A 16,201-nucleotide genomic window follows, 5' to 3' on the forward strand; every position below is an offset into this window, starting at 1 on the left:
CTAATGTCCAAACTGTTCTCCCAGGTGCAACTAATGTCCTAACTGTTCTCCCAGGTGTAACTAATGTCCAAACTGTTCTCCCACAGGTGTAACTAATGTCCAAACTGTTCTCCCAGGTGTAACTAATGTCCAAACTGTTCTCCCAGGTGTAACTAATGTCCAAACTGTTCTCCCAGGTGTAACTAATGTTCTAACTGTTCTCCACAGGTGTAACTAATGTCCAAACTGTTCTCCACAGGTGTAACTAATGTCCAAACTGTTCTCCACAGGTGTAACTAATGTCCAAACTGTTCTCCCAGGTGTAACTAATGTCCTAACTGTTCTCCCAGGTGTAACTAATGTTCTAACTGTTCTCCACAGGTGTAACTAATGTCCTAACTGTTCTCCCAGGTGTAACTAATGTCCAAACTGTTCTCCCAGGTGTAACTAATGTCCTAACTGTTCTCCCAGGTGTAACTAATGTTCTAACTGTTCTCCACAGGTGTAACTAATGTCCAAACTGTTCTCCCAGGTGTAACTAATGTCCAAACTGTTCTCCCAGGTGTAACTAATGTCCTAACTGTTCTCCCAGGTGTAACTAATGTCCTAACTGTTCTCCCAGGTGTAACTAATGTTCTAACTGTTCTCCACAGGTGTAACTAATGTCCAAACTGTTCTCCCAGGCGTAACTAATGTCCAAACTGTTCTCCCAGGTGTAACTAATGTCCTAACTGTTCTCCCAGGTGTAACTAATGTTCTAACTGTTCTCCCAGGTGTAACTAATGTCCAAACTGTTCTCCCAGGTGTAACTAATGTCCAAACTGTTCTCCCAGGCGTAACTAATGTCCAAACTGTTCTCCCAGGCGTAACTAATGTCCAAACTGTTCTCCACAGGTGTAACTAATGTCCAAACTGTTCTCCCAGGTGTAACTAATGTCCAAACTGTTCTCCCAGGTGTAACTAATGTCCAAACTGTTCTCCACAGGTGTAACTAATGTCCAAACTGTTCTCCCAGGTGTAACTAATGTCCAAACTGTTCTCCCAGGTGTAACTAATGTCCAAACTGTTCTCCCAGGCGTAACTAATGTCCAAACTGTTCTCCCAGGCGTAACTAATGTCCAAACTGTTCTCCACAGGTGTAACTAATGTCCAAACTGTTCTCCCAGGTGTAACTAATGTCCAAACTGTTCTCCCAGGTGTAACTAATGTCCAAACTGTTCTCCACAGGTGTAACTAATGTCCAAACTGTTCTCCACAGGTGTAACTAATGTCCAAACTGTTCTCCCAGGTGTAACTAATGTCCAAACTGTTCTCCCAGGTGTAACTAATGTCCAAACTGTTCTCCCAGGCGTAACTAATGTCCAAACTGTTCTCCCAGGCGTAACTAATGTCCAAACTGTTCTCCACAGGTGTAACTAATGTCCAAACTGTTCTCCCAGGTGTAACTAATGTCCAAACTGTTCTCCCAGGCGTAACTAATGTCCAAACTGTTCTCCCAGGTGTAACTAATGTCCAAACTGTTCTCCACAGGTGTAACTAATGTTCTAACTGTTCTCCCAGGTGTAACTAATGTCCTAACTGTTCTCCCAGGTGTAACTAATGTCCTAACTGTTCTCCCAGGTGTAACTAATGTCCAAACTGTTCTCCACAGGTGTAACTAATGTCCTAACTGTTCTCCACAGGTGTAACTAATGTCCTAACTGTTCTCCACAGGTGTAACTAATGTCCAAACTGTTCTCCCAGGTGTAACTAATGTCCAAACTGTTCTCCCAGGTGTAACTAATGTCCAAACTGTTCTCCCAGGTGTAACTAATGTCCAAACTGTTCTCCCAGGTGTAACTAATGTTCTAACTGTTCTCCCAGGCGTAACTAATGTCCTAACTGTTCTCCCAGGTGTAACTAATGTCCAAACTGTTCTCCCACAGGTGTAACTAATGTCCAAACTGTTCTCCCAGGTGTAACTAATGTTCTAACTGTTCTCCCACAGGTGTAACTAATGTTCTAACTGTTCTCCACAGGTGTAACTAATGTTCTAACTGTTCTCCCACAGGTGTAACTAATGTCCTAACTGTTCTCCCAGGTGTAACTAATGTCCAAACTGTTCTCCCAGGTGTAACAAATGTCCTAACTGTTCTCCCAGGTGTAACTAATGTCCAAACTGTTCTCCCAGGTGTAACTAATGTCCTAACTGTTCTCCACAGGTGTAACTAATGTCCAAACTGTTCTCCCAGGTGTAACAAATGTCCAAACTGTTCTCCCAGGTGTAACTAATGTCCAAACTGTTCTCCCAGGTGTAACTAATGTCCTAACTGTTCTCCCAGGTGTAACTAATGTCCAAACTGTTCTCCCACAGGTGTAACTAATGTCCAAACTGTTCTCCCAGGTGTAACTAATGTCCAAACTGTTCTCCCACAGGTGTAACTAATGTCCTAACTGTTCTCCCAGGTGTAACTAATGTCCAAACTGTTCTCCCAGGTGTAACTAATGTCCAAACTGTTCTCCCAGGTGTAACTAATGTCCAAACTGTTCTCCCAGGTGTAACTAATGTCCTAACTGTTCCCACAGGTGTAACTAATGTCCAAACTGTTCTCCCAGGTGTAACTAATGTCCTAACTGTTCTCCCAGGTGTAACTAATGTCCTAACTGTTCTCCCAGGTGTAACTAATGTCCAAACTGTTCTCCCAGGTGTAACTAATGTCCAAACTGTTCTCCCAGGTGTAACTAATGTCCAAACTGTTCTCCCACAGGTGTAACTAATGTCCAAACTGTTCTCCCACAGGTGTAACTAATGTCCAAACTGTTCTCCCAGGTGTAACTAATGTCCTAACTGTTCTCCCAGGTGTAACTAATGTCCAAACTGTTCTCCACAGGTGTAACTAATGTCCAAACTGTTCTCCCAGGTGTAACTAATGTCCAAACTGTTCTCCCAGGTGTAACTAATGTCCAAACTGTTCTCCCAGGTGTAACTAATGTCCAAACTGTTCTCCCAGGCGTAACTAATGTCCAAACTGTTCTCCCAGGTGTAACTAATGTCCAAACTGTTCTCCCAGGCGTAACTAATGTCCAAACTGTTCTCCCAGGTGTAACTAATGTCCAAACTGTTCTCCCAGGTGTAACTAATGTCCAAACTGTTCTCCCAGGTGTAACTAATGTCCAAACTGTTCTCCCAGGTGTAACTAATGTCCAAACTGTTCTCCCAGGTGTAACTAATGTCCAAACTGTTCTCCCAGGTGTAACTAATGTCCAAACTGTTCTCCCAGGTGTAACTAATGTCCAAACTGTTCTCCCAGGCGTAACTAATGTCCAAACTGTTCTCCCAGGTGTAACTAATGTCCAAACTGTTCTCCCAGGTGTAACTAATGTCCAAACTGTTCTCCCAGGTGTAACTAATGTCCAAACTGTTCTCCCAGGTGTAACTAATGTCCAAACTGTTCTCCCAGGTGTAACTAATGTCCAAACTGTTCTCCCAGGTGTAACTAATGTCCTAACTGTTCTCCACAGGTGTAACTAATGTCCTAACTGTTCTCCCAGGTGTAACTAATGTCCAAACTGTTCTCCACAGGTGTAACTAATGTCCAAACTGTTCTCCCAGGTGTAACTAATGTCCAAACTGTTCTCCCAGGTGTAACTAATGTCCTAACTGTTCTCCCAGGTGTAACTAATGTCCAAACTGTTCTCCCACAGGTGTAACTAATGTCCTAACTGTTCTCCCAGGTGTAACTAATGTTCTAACTGTTCTCACAGGTGTAACTAATGTCCTAACTGTTCTCCCAGGTGTAACTAATGTCCTAACTGTTCTCCCAGGTGTAACTAATGTCCAAACTGTTCTCCACAGGTGTAACTAATGTCCAAACTGTTCTCCCAGGTGTAACTAATGTCCAAACTGTTCTCCCAGGTGTAACTAATGTCCTAACTGTTCTCCCAGGTGTAACTAATGTCCAAACTGTTCTCCCACAGGTGTAACTAATGTCCTAACTGTTCTCACAGGTGTAACTAATGTCCAAACTGTTCTCCCAGGTGTAACTAATGTCCTAACTGTTCTCCCAGGTGTAACTAATGTCCAAACTGTTCTCCCACAGGTGTAACTAATGTCCAAACTGTTCTCACAGGTGTAACTAATGTCCTAACTGTTCTCCCAGGTGTAACTAATGTCCAAACTGTTCTCCACAGGTGTAACTAATGTCCAAACTGTTCTCCCAGGTGTAACTAATGTCCAAACTGTTCTCCCAGGTGTAACTAATGTCCTAACTGTTCTCCCAGGTGTAACTAATGTCCAAACTGTTCTCCCACAGGTGTAACTAATGTCCTAACTGTTCTCCCAGGTGTAACTAATGTTCTAACTGTTCTCCCAGGTGTAACTAATGTTCTAACTGTTCTCCACATGTGTAACTAATGTCCTAACTGTTCTCCCAGGTGTAACTAATGTCCAAACTGTTCTCCACAGGTGTAACTAATGTCCAAACTGTTCTCCACAGGTGTAACTAATGTCCTAACTGTTCTCCCAGGTGTAACAAATGTCCTAACTGTTCTCCACAGGTGTAACTAATGTCCAAACTGTTCTCCCAGGTGTAACTAATGTCCAAACTGTTCTCCCAGGTGTAACTAATGTCCAAACTGTTCTCCACAGGTGTAACTAATGTCCTAACTGTTCTCCCAGGTGTAACAAATGTCCTAACTGTTCTCCACAGGTGTAACTAATGTCCAAACTGTTCTCCCAGGTGTAACTAATGTCCAAACTGTTCTCCCAGGTGTAACTAATGTCCAAACTGTTCTCCCAGGTGTAACTAATGTCCAAACTGTTCTCCCAGGTGTAACTAATGTCCTAACTGTTCTCCCAGGTGTAACTAATGTCCAAACTGTTCTCCCAGGTGTAACTAATGTCCAAACTGTTCTCCCAGGTGTAACTAATGTTCTAACTGTTCTCCCAGGTGTAACTAATGTCCAAACTGTTCTCCCAGGTGTAACTAATGTCCTAACTGTTCTCCCACAGGTGTAACTAATGTCCAAACTGTTCTCCCAGGTGTAACTAATGTCCAAACTGTTCTCCCAGGCGTAACTAATGTCCAAACTGTTCTCCCAGGTGTAACTAATGTCCTAACTGTTCTCCCAGGTGTAACTAATGTCCTAACTGTTCTCACAGGTGTAACTAATGTCCTAACTGTTCTCCCACAGGTGTAACTAATGTCCAAACTGTTCTCCCAGGTGTAACTAATGTCCTAACTGTTCTCCACAGGTGTAACTAATGTTCTAACTGTTCTCCCAGGTGTAACTAATGTCCAAACTGTTCTCCACAGGTGTAACTAATGTTCTAACTGTTCTCCCAGGTGTAACTAATGTCCAAACTGTTCTCCCAGGTGTAACTAATGTCCAAACTGTTCTCCCAGGTGTAACTAATGTCCAAACTGTTCTCCCAGGTGTAACTAATGTCCAAACTGTTCTCCCAGGTGTAACTAATGTCCAAACTGTTCTCCCAGGTGTAACTAATGTCCTAACTGTTCTCCCAGGTGTAACTAATGTCCTAACTGTTCTCCCAGGTGTAACTAATGTTCTAACTGTTCTCCCAGGTGTAACTAATGTCCAAACTGTTCTCCCAGGTGTAACTAATGTCCAAACTGTTCTCCCAGGTGTAACTAATGTTCTAACTGTTCTCCCAGGTGTAACTAATGTCCTAACTGTTCTCCCAGGTGTAACTAATGTCCAAACTGTTCTCCACAGGTGTAACTAATGTCCAAACTGTTCTCCCAGGTGTAACTAATGTCCAAACTGTTCTCCCACAGGTGTAACTAATGTCCAAACTGTTCTCCCAGGTGTAACTAATGTCCAAACTGTTCTCCCAGGTGTAACTAATGTCCAAACTGTTCTCCCAGGTGTAACTAATGTCCTAACTGTTCTCACAGGTGTAACTAATGTCCTAACTGTTCTCCCACAGGTGTAACTAATGTCCAAACTGTTCTCCCAGGTGTAACTAATGTCCAAACTGTTCTCCCAGGTGTAACTAATGTCCTAACTGTTCTCCCACAGGTGTAACTAATGTCCAAACTGTTCTCCCAGGTGTAACTAATGTCCAAACTGTTCTCCCAGGTGTAACTAATGTCCAAACTGTTCTCCCAGGTGTAACTAATGTCCTAACTGTTCTCCCAGGTGTAACTAATGTCCTAACTGTTCTCCCAGGTGTAACTAATGTCCAAACTGTTCTCCCAGGTGTAACTAATGTCCTAACTGTTCTCCCAGGTGTAACTAATGTCCTAACTGTTCTCCCAGGTGTAACTAATGTCCAAACTGTTCTCCCAGGTGTAACTAATGTCCAAACTGTTCTCCCAGGTGTAACTAATGTCCTAACTGTTCTCCCAGGTGTAACTAATGTCCAAACTGTTCTCCCAGGTGTAACTAATGTCCTAACTGTTCTCCCACAGGTGTAACTAATGTCCAAACTGTTCTCCCAGGTGTAACTAATGTCCAAACTGTTCTCCCAGGTGTAACTAATGTCCAAACTGTTCTCCCAGGTGTAACTAATGTCCAAACTGTTCTCCCAGGTGTAACTAATGTCCAAACTGTTCTCCCACAGGTGTAACTAATGTCCAAACTGTTCTCCCAGGTGTAACTAATGTTCTAACTGTTCTCCCAGGTGTAACTAATGTCCAAACTGTTCTCCCAGGTGTAACTAATGTCCAAACTGTTCTCCACAGGTGTAACTAATGTCCAAACTGTTCTCCCACAGGTGTAACTAATGTCCAAACTGTTCTCCCAGGTGTAACTAATGTCCAAACTGTTCTCCCAGGTGTAACTAATGTCCAAACTGTTCTCCCAGGTGTAACTAATGTCCAAACTGTTCTCCCACAGGTGTAACTAATGTCCTAACTGTTCTCCCAGGTGTAACTAATGTTCTAACTGTTCTCCCAGGTGTAACTAATGTCCAAACTGTTCTCCACAGGTGTAACTAATGTCCAAACTGTTCTCCCAGGTGTAACTAATGTTCTAACTGTTCTCCCAGGTGTAACTAATGTCCAAACTGTTCTCCCAGGTGTAACTAATGTCCAAACTGTTCTCCCAGGTGTAACTAATGTCCAAACTGTTCTCCACAGGTGTAACTAATGTCCAAACTGTTCTCCCAGGTGTAACTAATGTCCAAACTGTTCTCCCAGGTGTAACTAATGTCCTAACTGTTCTCCCAGGTGTAACTAATGTTCTAACTGTTCTCCCAGGTGTAACTAATGTCCAAACTGTTCTCCACAGGTGTAACTAATGTCCAAACTGTTCTCCACAGGTGTAACTAATGTCCAAACTGTTCTCCCAGGTGTAACTAATGTCCAAACTGTTCTCCCAGGTGTAACTAATGTCCAAACTGTTCTCCCAGGTGTAACTAATGTCCAAACTGTTCTCCCAGGTGTAACTAATGTCCAAACTGTTCTCCCAGGTGTAACTAATGTCCTAACTGTTCTCCCAGGTGTAACTAATGTCCAAACTGTTCTCCCAGGTGTAACTAATGTCCTAACTGTTCTCCCAGGTGTAACTAATGTCCAAACTGTTCTCCCAGGTGTAACTAATGTCCAAACTGTTCTCCCAGGTGTAACTAATGTCCAAACTGTTCTCCCAGGTGTAACTAATGTCCAAACTGTTCTCCCAGGTGTAACTAATGTCCAAACTGTTCTCCACATGTGTAACTAATGTCCAAACTGTTCTCCCAGGTGTAACTAATGTCCAAACTGTTCTCCCAGGTGTAACTAATGTCCAAACTGTTCTCCACATGTGTAACTAATGTCCAAACTGTTCTCCCAGGTGTAACTAATGTCCTAACTGTTCTCCCAGGCGTAACAAATGTCCAAACTGTTCTCCCAGGCGTAACAAATGTTCTAACTGTTCTCCCAGGCGTAACAAATGTCAAAACTGTTCTCCCAGGTGTAACTAATGTCCAAACTGTTCTCCCACAGGTGTTCACTCGCTATGGAAAGTGTTACACCTTCAACGCCGGCTCAGAAGGTCGGCCTCCACTCATCACCACCAAGGGAGGGATGGGGAACGGACTGGAGCTCATGCTGGACATCCAACAGGACGAATACCTGCCCATCTGGGGAGAAACGGGTGAGTTTGGTCCACTTCACCAGAGCAGAGGTCGTCAATGTTTGAACTGGGGACCCCCACCTTTGGTCCAGTTCACCAGAGCAGAGGTCGTCAATGTTTGAACTGGTTGACCCTCACCACCTTCAAGCGCCTCATTGGCCACTGGGGTCGTAGGTCAACGCCGCTGCCATATTAGCAGGGTCAGATTAACATAACTCCACTGCAATACATGATGTCTGAGAGTTACAGTAAACACACACACACAATAACCTGTTTTATAACCATTACTTTTGGTATACTATTATGAAAAAAATGTATGTAAATTTTTATATATAAAAAATAAAATGCATACATTCATTAGGAGTTACGATTTTAAGTGGAGAGACTGCTACATAATTATGATGGTTTTAATATAGCCTTATACAGGTACATGTTGCATATACACCCATTGGGAGGCAGGGTTTGCCACTGCCAATATGGCCACCCTGTTGCCATCACTGCAATGAACAGCAGCAGCCAATGTAGTATACTGTTTGTACATGTATCTATTAATACTATATATATATTAGTATACTGTATGTTTGTACATGTATCTATTAATACTATATATATATTAGTATACTGTTTTTTACATGTATCTATTAATCCAACCCGGGAAAAACCCACGAAGGAATCATGTCTGATCTCAGGTCTGTGATTGACTTCCCGACAGACGAGACGTCGTTTGAAGCTGGGATCAAGGTTCAGATCCACAGTCAGGACGAGCCTTCCTTCATTGACCAGCTGGGCTTCGGCGTGGCCCCCGGGTTCCAGACCTTCGTGTCCTGCCAGGAACAGAGGGTGAGTAACAGAGATGGACCGCGCAAGCATGGACTTTTTTTGTCACCCCCAAAACCGCGTGTACTGTACTGTACGTGTTCATTATCCATCCTTTATTATCCAACAGCATGAATTATATCATCCCATTTATATTATCCGCACCAACCGACCAACTGCACCGCAGGGATGCACACGTGGAGTCTACTGTATACGGTACGTACTGTACTTTGTACAAACAATTTCACTCACCAGCACCGATGTTACGTAGTGAATGTATATTTCCATATCCATGGTAACAACAAGTCCTCTCCGCTCTGTCTTCACTCACTTTCTCACATCACAATGTCTTTTCATAAGGCATGACTGACCAGTCGCAGTCCGGTGCCATTTCAGGAATGGTATTTGTGTTGACATTCTTTATTGGGAATAATAACCCCCATGGCCTTGAGATGTACCTCAGTAAGTACAGTACTTGAGTATGTAACAAGACAACTCACCCCGTTTCTGTTTTCCTCCCAGAATCTTCCCCAGTGAGGGGTGGGAGAGGCTGGACAGCAGACGGCTGGACTTTGAATTTCTCTAACTATAAACTTTCATGACAGCAGAACAGCCTAAGTACAAATATAATTTATGAAAATCTACTACAGTGAAGTCTGTTCACAGAAGTTGTTGTAGGATATGTGGGGATTCTCTGACGAGGTACCATTTGAGTGGGCAAAACCTTACATATACTAAATAATACTAAATTGTTTATAGGGTCAATATAAGTAAAATAATATAGCCTTATATCTTTTTATATTTTTCCAAAAAGAATACAAACAGCCAATAGCATATTACAAAGTTATCCCCCTCACTGGTGAAAATTCCAGGAGGAAAAACGGGCAAGCACCGGGGAGAGTTGTCCAGTATTCCTTGAGTAAATGTACTTAATTACTTTCCACCACTGATCTTTTATATGTATATTCTTTGCGTCCCAGCTCATATACCTGCCCCCGCCCTGGGGAGACTGTAAAGTGACTCCAATGGACTCAGACTTCTTTGACACGTACAGCATCACGGCGTGCCGCATTGACTGTGAAACACGCTACCTGGTGGACAACTGCAACTGCCGCATGGTGCATATGCCTGGTAAGAATGGTGCATGGTGCATATGCCTGGTAAGAATGGTGCATGGTGCATATGCCTGGTAAGAATGGTGCATATGCCTGGTAAGAATGGTGCATGGTGCATATGCTTGGTAAGAATGGTGCATGGTGCATATGCCTGGTAAGAATGGTGCATGGTTCATATGCCTGGTAAGAATGGTGCATGGTGCATGGTTCATATGCCTGGTAAGAATGGTGCATGGTGCATATGCCTGGTAAGAATGGTGCATGGTTCATATGCCTGGTAAGAATGGTGCATGGTGCATATGCCTGGTAAGAATGGTGCATGGTGCATATGCCTGGTAAGAATGGTGCATATGCCTGGTAAGAATGGTGCATGGTGCATATGCCTGGTAAGAATGGTGCATGGTTCATATGCCTGGTAAGAATGGTGCATGGTGCATATGCCTGGTAAGAATGGTGCATGGTGCATATGCCTGGTAAGAATGGTGCATGGTGCATATGCCTGGTAAGAATGGTGCATGGTGCATATGCCTGGTAAGAATGGTGAATGGTGCATGGTGCATATGCCTGGTAAGAATGGTGAATGGTGCATGGTGCATATGCCTGGTAAGAATGGTGCATGGTGCATATGCTTGGTAAGAATGGTGAATGGTGCATGGTGCATATGCCTGGTAAGAATGGTGAATGGTGCATGGTGCATATGCCTGGTAAGAATGGTGCATGGTGCATATGCCTGGTAAGAATGGTGCATGGTGCATATGCCTGGTAAGAATGGTGCATGGTGCATATGCCTGGTAAGAATGGTGAATGGTGCATGGTGCATATGCTTGGTAAGAATGGTGAATGGTGCATGGTGCATATGCCTGGTAAGAATGGTGCATGGTGCATATGCTTGGTAAGAATGGTGCATGGTGCATATGCCTGGTAAGAATGGTGCATGGTGCATATGCCTGGTAAGAATGGTGAATGGTGCATGGTGCATATGCCTGGTAAGAATGGTGCATGGTGCATATGCCTGGTAAGAATGGTGCATGGTGCATATGCCTGGTAAGAATGGTGAATGGTGCATGGTGCATATGCCTGGTAAGAATGGTGCATGGTGCATATGCCTGGTAAGAATAGTGAATGGTGCATGGTGCATATGCCTGGTAAGAATGGTGAATGGTGCATGGTGCATATGCCTGGTAAGAATGGTGCATGGTGCATATGCCTGGTAAGAATGGTGCATGGTGCATATGCCTGGTAAGAAGGGTGCATGGTGCATATGCCTGGTAAGAATGGTGCATGGTGCATATGCCTGGTAAGAATGGTGCATGGTGCATATGCCTGGTAAGAATGGTGCATGGTGCCTGGTGCATATGCCTGGTAAGAATGGTGCATGGTGCATATGCCTGGTAAGAATGGTGCATGGTGCATATGCCTGGTAAGAATGGTGAATGGTGCCTGGTGCATATGCCTGGTAAGAATGGTGCATGGTGCATATGCTTGGTAAGAATGGTGCATGGTGCATATGCCTGGTAAGAATGGTGCATGGTGCATATGCCTGGTAAGAATGGTGCATGGGCCCAGGCCGTAGCGTAACGGTCTGGGCACCGGACTGGTAATCCAGTCGCAGTGTGCCGCGGGTTCGACTCCCGGACCCGACACAGCCTTTACTGCATGTCATCCCCCCATCTCTCTCCCGTTTCCTGTCAGCCTACTGTCTGTCCCTTCAAAAATCAATAAAAGGTGTAAGCCGCAAAAAAAAAATCTTAAAAAAAAAAAAAAAAAAAGAATGGTGCATGGTGCATATGCCTGGTAAGAATGGTGCATGGTGCATATGCCTGGTAAGAATGGTGCATGGTGCATATGCTTGGTAAGAATGGTGCATGGTGCATATGCCTGGTAAGAATGGTGCATGGTGCATATGCCTGGTAAGAATGGTGAATGGTGCATGGTGCATATGCCTGGTAAGAATGGTGCATGGTGCATATGCCTGGTAAGAATGGTGCATGGTGCATATGCCTGGTAAGAATGGTGCATGGTGCATATGCCTGGTAAGAATGGTGTATGGTGCATATGCCTGGTAAGAATGGTGCATGGTGCATATGCCTGGTAAGAATAGTGCATGGTGCATATGCCTGGTAAGAATAGTGCATGGTGCATATGCCTGGTAAGAATGGTGCATGGTGCATATGCTTGGTAAGAATGGTGCATGGTGCATATGCCTGGTAAGAATGGTGTATGGTGCATATGCCTGGTAAGAATGGTGCATGGTGCATATGCCTGGTAAGAATGGTGCATGGTGCATATGCCTGGTAAGAATGGTGCATGGTGCATGGTGCATATGCTTGGTAAGAATGGTGCATGGTGCATATGCCTGGTAAGAATGGTGCATGGTGCATATGCCTGGTAAGAATAGTGCATGGTGCATATGCCTGGTAAGAATAGTGCATGGTGCATATGCCTGGTAAGAATGGTGTATGGTGCATATGCCTGGTAAGAATGGTGCATGGTGCATATGCCTGGTAAGAATGGTGCATGGTGCATATGCCTGGTAAGAATGGTGCATGGTGCATATGCCTGGTAAGAATGGTGCATGGTGCATATGCCTGGTAAGAATGGTGCATGGTGCATGGTGCATATGCTTGGTAAGAATGGTGCATGGTGCATATGCCTGGTAAGAATGGTGCATGGTGCATATGCCTGGTAAGAATGGTGCATGGTGCATATGCTTGGTAAGAATGGTGCATGGTGCATATGCCTGGTAAGAATGGTGCATGGTGCATATGCCTGGTAAGAATAGTGCATGGTGCATATGCCTGGTAAGAATAGTGCATGGTGCATATGCCTGGTAAGAATGGTGTATGGTGCATATGCCTGGTAAGAATGGTGCATGGTGCATATGCCTGGTAAGAATGGTGCATGGTGCATATGCTTGGTAAGAATGGTGCATGGTGCATGGTGCATATGCCTGGTAAGAATGGTGTATGGTGCATATGCCTGGTAAGAATGGTGCATGGTGCATATGCCTGGTAAGAATGGTGCATGGTGCATATGCCTGGTAAGAATGGTGCATGGTGCATATGCTTGGTAAGAATGGTGCATGGTGCATATGCCTGGTAAGAATGGTGCATGGTGCATATGCCTGGTAAGAATGGTGAATGGTGCATATGCCTGGTAAGAATGGTGCATGGTGCATATGCCTGGTAAGAAAGATGTTATCTTAAAGGTTAAACGAATGTTGTTAAAAAAAACAGCTAAAAGTTCTATATATTCAGTTATAATAGACTGTTTGTTCACTAACAGGGGTCTCTCTATCTCTCCAGCTCTTTACTGAACAGAAAATACAGATTCATCCAATCAGGAGACAGACACACACACACACACACACACACACACACACACACACACACACACACACACACACACACACGCATACACACACACACACACACACACACACACACACACACACACACACACACACACACACACACACACACACACACACACAAAAACTCATTTTCAGCTTCAATATTATAGTGTTCCAATTAAAATGGTGTCGTTTTTGTTCGTTTCATCATTTCCAGTTTCACTTGCTGTATCCTCGATGAAATTGGTAATTGCGATCTGAACATGTATTTAGTGTACTGTATATAATCAAGAGCTGGAAAGCTTTTGAGTTGTTCAGTGTGTAAACCCGTTATTAAATATTCTTTTCTGATATGAAGTGCTGTGTTTGTTCAGGTGATGCCCCGTACTGCACCCCGGAGCTTTACAAAGAGTGTGCAGACCCTGCTCTCGGTAAGGAAGTCCATCTCTACTGTCATCTCTGTCGGGTGGAAACCTCATATGTCCAAAACTGTCGCTTTTCAGGATTCTTGTTTACGCTGTAGTATGGTCACGTACAGTAGGATGGTCACGTACAGTAGGGTAATTTAATAAACACTTTGGACTGCTGCTGCAGATCATAATCTTTATTATTACAAAAAAAAGACTCCTTCCTTTATGCCAGGCAGCATTCCCATTGGCTGCATGGGTTCATGGGCTTCATGACTAGATAAGATACGTTTATTTGGGCCTCATGCGCCAACCGTTCGTAAGAACGTTTCATGAATCTGACTGGACTTCGCTTAGGAATTCACTTATAGGAAGAAATGTAAGAGGAAAAGTTAGGAACTTATTGGCGCAATGAGGCCCCGTACTGTGTTCTTAGGAGGAAGTGTTTCTGTTGCTTCCTTCTGCAGACTTCCTGGTGGAGAGAGACAACGACTTCTGTGTGTGTGAGACTCCGTGCAACATGACCAGGTACTGCTGTGTGTGTGTGTGTGTGTGTGTGTGTGTGTGTGTGTGTGTGTGTGTGTGTGTGTGTGTGACTCAGTGTAACATGACCAGATACTGCTGTGTGTGTGAGACTCCGTTTAACATGACCAGGTACTGCTGTGTGTGTGAGAGACTCTGTGTAACATGACCAGGTACTGCTGTGTGTGTGAGACTCTGTTTAACATGACCAGGTACTGCTGTGTGTGTGAGACTCTGTTTAACATGACCAGGTACTGCTGTGTGTGTGAGACTCCGTTTAACATGACCAGGTACTGCTGTGTGTGTGAGACTCTGTGTAACATGACCAGGTACTGCTGTGTGTGTGAGACTCTGTGTAACATGACCAGGTACTGCTGTGTGTGTGAGACTCTGTGTAACATGACCAGGTACTGCTGTGTGTGTGAGACTCTGTGTAACATGACCAGGTACTGCTGTGTGTCTGAGACTCTGTTTAACATGACCAGGTACTGCTGTGTGTGTGAGACTCCGTTTAACATGACCAGGTACTGCTGTGTGTGTGAGACTCCGTGTAACATGACCAGGTACTGCTGTGTGTCTGAGACTCTGTGTAACATGACCAGGTACTGCTGTGTGTGTGAGACTCTGTGTAACATGACCAGGTACTGCTGTGTGTGTGAGACTCTGTGCAACATGACCAGGTACTGCTGTGTGTGTGAGACTCCGTTTAACATGACCAGGTACTGCTGTGTGTGTGAGACTCTGTGTAACATGACCAGGTACTGCTGTGTGTGTGAGACTCTGTGTAACATGACCAGGTACTGCTGTGTGTGTGAGACTCTGTGTAACATGACCAGGTACTGCTGTGTGTGTGAGACTCTGTGTAACATGACCAGGTACTGCTGTGTGTGTGAGACTCTGTGTAACATGACCAGGTACTGCTGTGTGTGTGAGACTCCGTTTAACATGACCAGGTACTGCTGTGTGTGTGTGTGAGACTCTGTTTAACATGACCAGGTACTGCTGTGTGTGTGAGACTCTGTGTAACATGACCAGGTACTGCTGTGTGTGTGAGACTCTGTGTAACATGACCAGGTACTGCTGTGTGTGTGAGACTCTGTGTAACATGACCAGGTACTGCTGTGTGTGTGAGACTCTGTGTAACATGACCAGGTACTGCTGTGTGTGTGAGAGACTCTGTGTAACATGACCAGGTACTGCTGTGTGTGTGAGACTCTGTGTAACATGACCAGGTACTGCTGTGTGTGTGAGACTCCGTTTAACATGACCAGGTACTGCTGTGTGTGTGAGACTCTGTGTAACATGACCAGGTACTGCTGTGTGTGTGAGACTCTGTTTAACATGACCAGGTACTGCTGTGTGTGTGAGACTCTGTTTAACATGACCAGGTACTGCTGTGTGTGTGAGACTCTGTGTAACATGACCAGGTACTGCTGTGTGTGTGAGAGACTCCGTTTAACATGACCAGGTACTGCTGTGTGTGTGAGACTCTGTGTAACATGACCAGGTACTGCTGTGTGTGTGAGACTCTGTGCAACATGACCAGGTACTGCTGTGTGTGTGTGTGTGTGTGTGTGTGTGTGTGTGTGAGACTCTGTGTATGACCAGGTACTGCTGTGTGTGTGAGACTCCGTTTAACATGACCAGGTACTGCTGTGTGTGTGAGACTCCGTTTAACATGACCAGGTACTGCTGTGTGTGTGTGAGACTCTGTGTAACATGACCAAGTACTGCTGTGTGTGTGAGACTCCGTTTAACATGACCAGGTACTGCTGTGTGTGTGAGACTCCGTTTAACATGACCAGGTACTGCTGTGTGTGTGAGACTCCGTTTAACATGACCAGGTACTGCTGTGTGTGTGAGACTCCGTTTAACATGACCAGGTACTGCTGTGTGTGTGAGACTCCGTGTAACATGACCAGGTACTGCTGTGTGTGTGAGACCTGACTCAC

The 16,201-nt window shown here is 44.5% G+C and overlaps 1 protein-coding gene across 1 annotated transcript in view; it reads left to right on the forward strand.

Moving 5' to 3' along the window:
- Positions 1-16,201, forward strand: part of LOC310862148 (acid-sensing ion channel 1-like) — a gene marked incomplete at both ends in the record, with an annotated part of 165,661 nt that overhangs the window by 143,944 nt on the left and 5,516 nt on the right. Inside the window, 5 exons of the mRNA XM_083769883.1 lie at positions 7,908-8,058; positions 8,750-8,877; positions 9,834-9,984; positions 13,695-13,751; positions 14,195-14,255. Coding sequence (XP_083626009.1) covers positions 7,908-8,058; positions 8,750-8,877; positions 9,834-9,984; positions 13,695-13,751; positions 14,195-14,255 — 548 coding nt within the window. The remainder of the gene's footprint in view (positions 1-7,907; positions 8,059-8,749; positions 8,878-9,833; positions 9,985-13,694; positions 13,752-14,194; positions 14,256-16,201) is intronic.

Source organism: Protomyctophum parallelum (assembly GCF_964188405.1).
Source record: "Protomyctophum parallelum genome assembly, chromosome: 7".
Classification (NCBI taxonomy): Eukaryota; Metazoa; Chordata; class Actinopteri; order Myctophiformes; family Myctophidae; genus Protomyctophum; species Protomyctophum parallelum.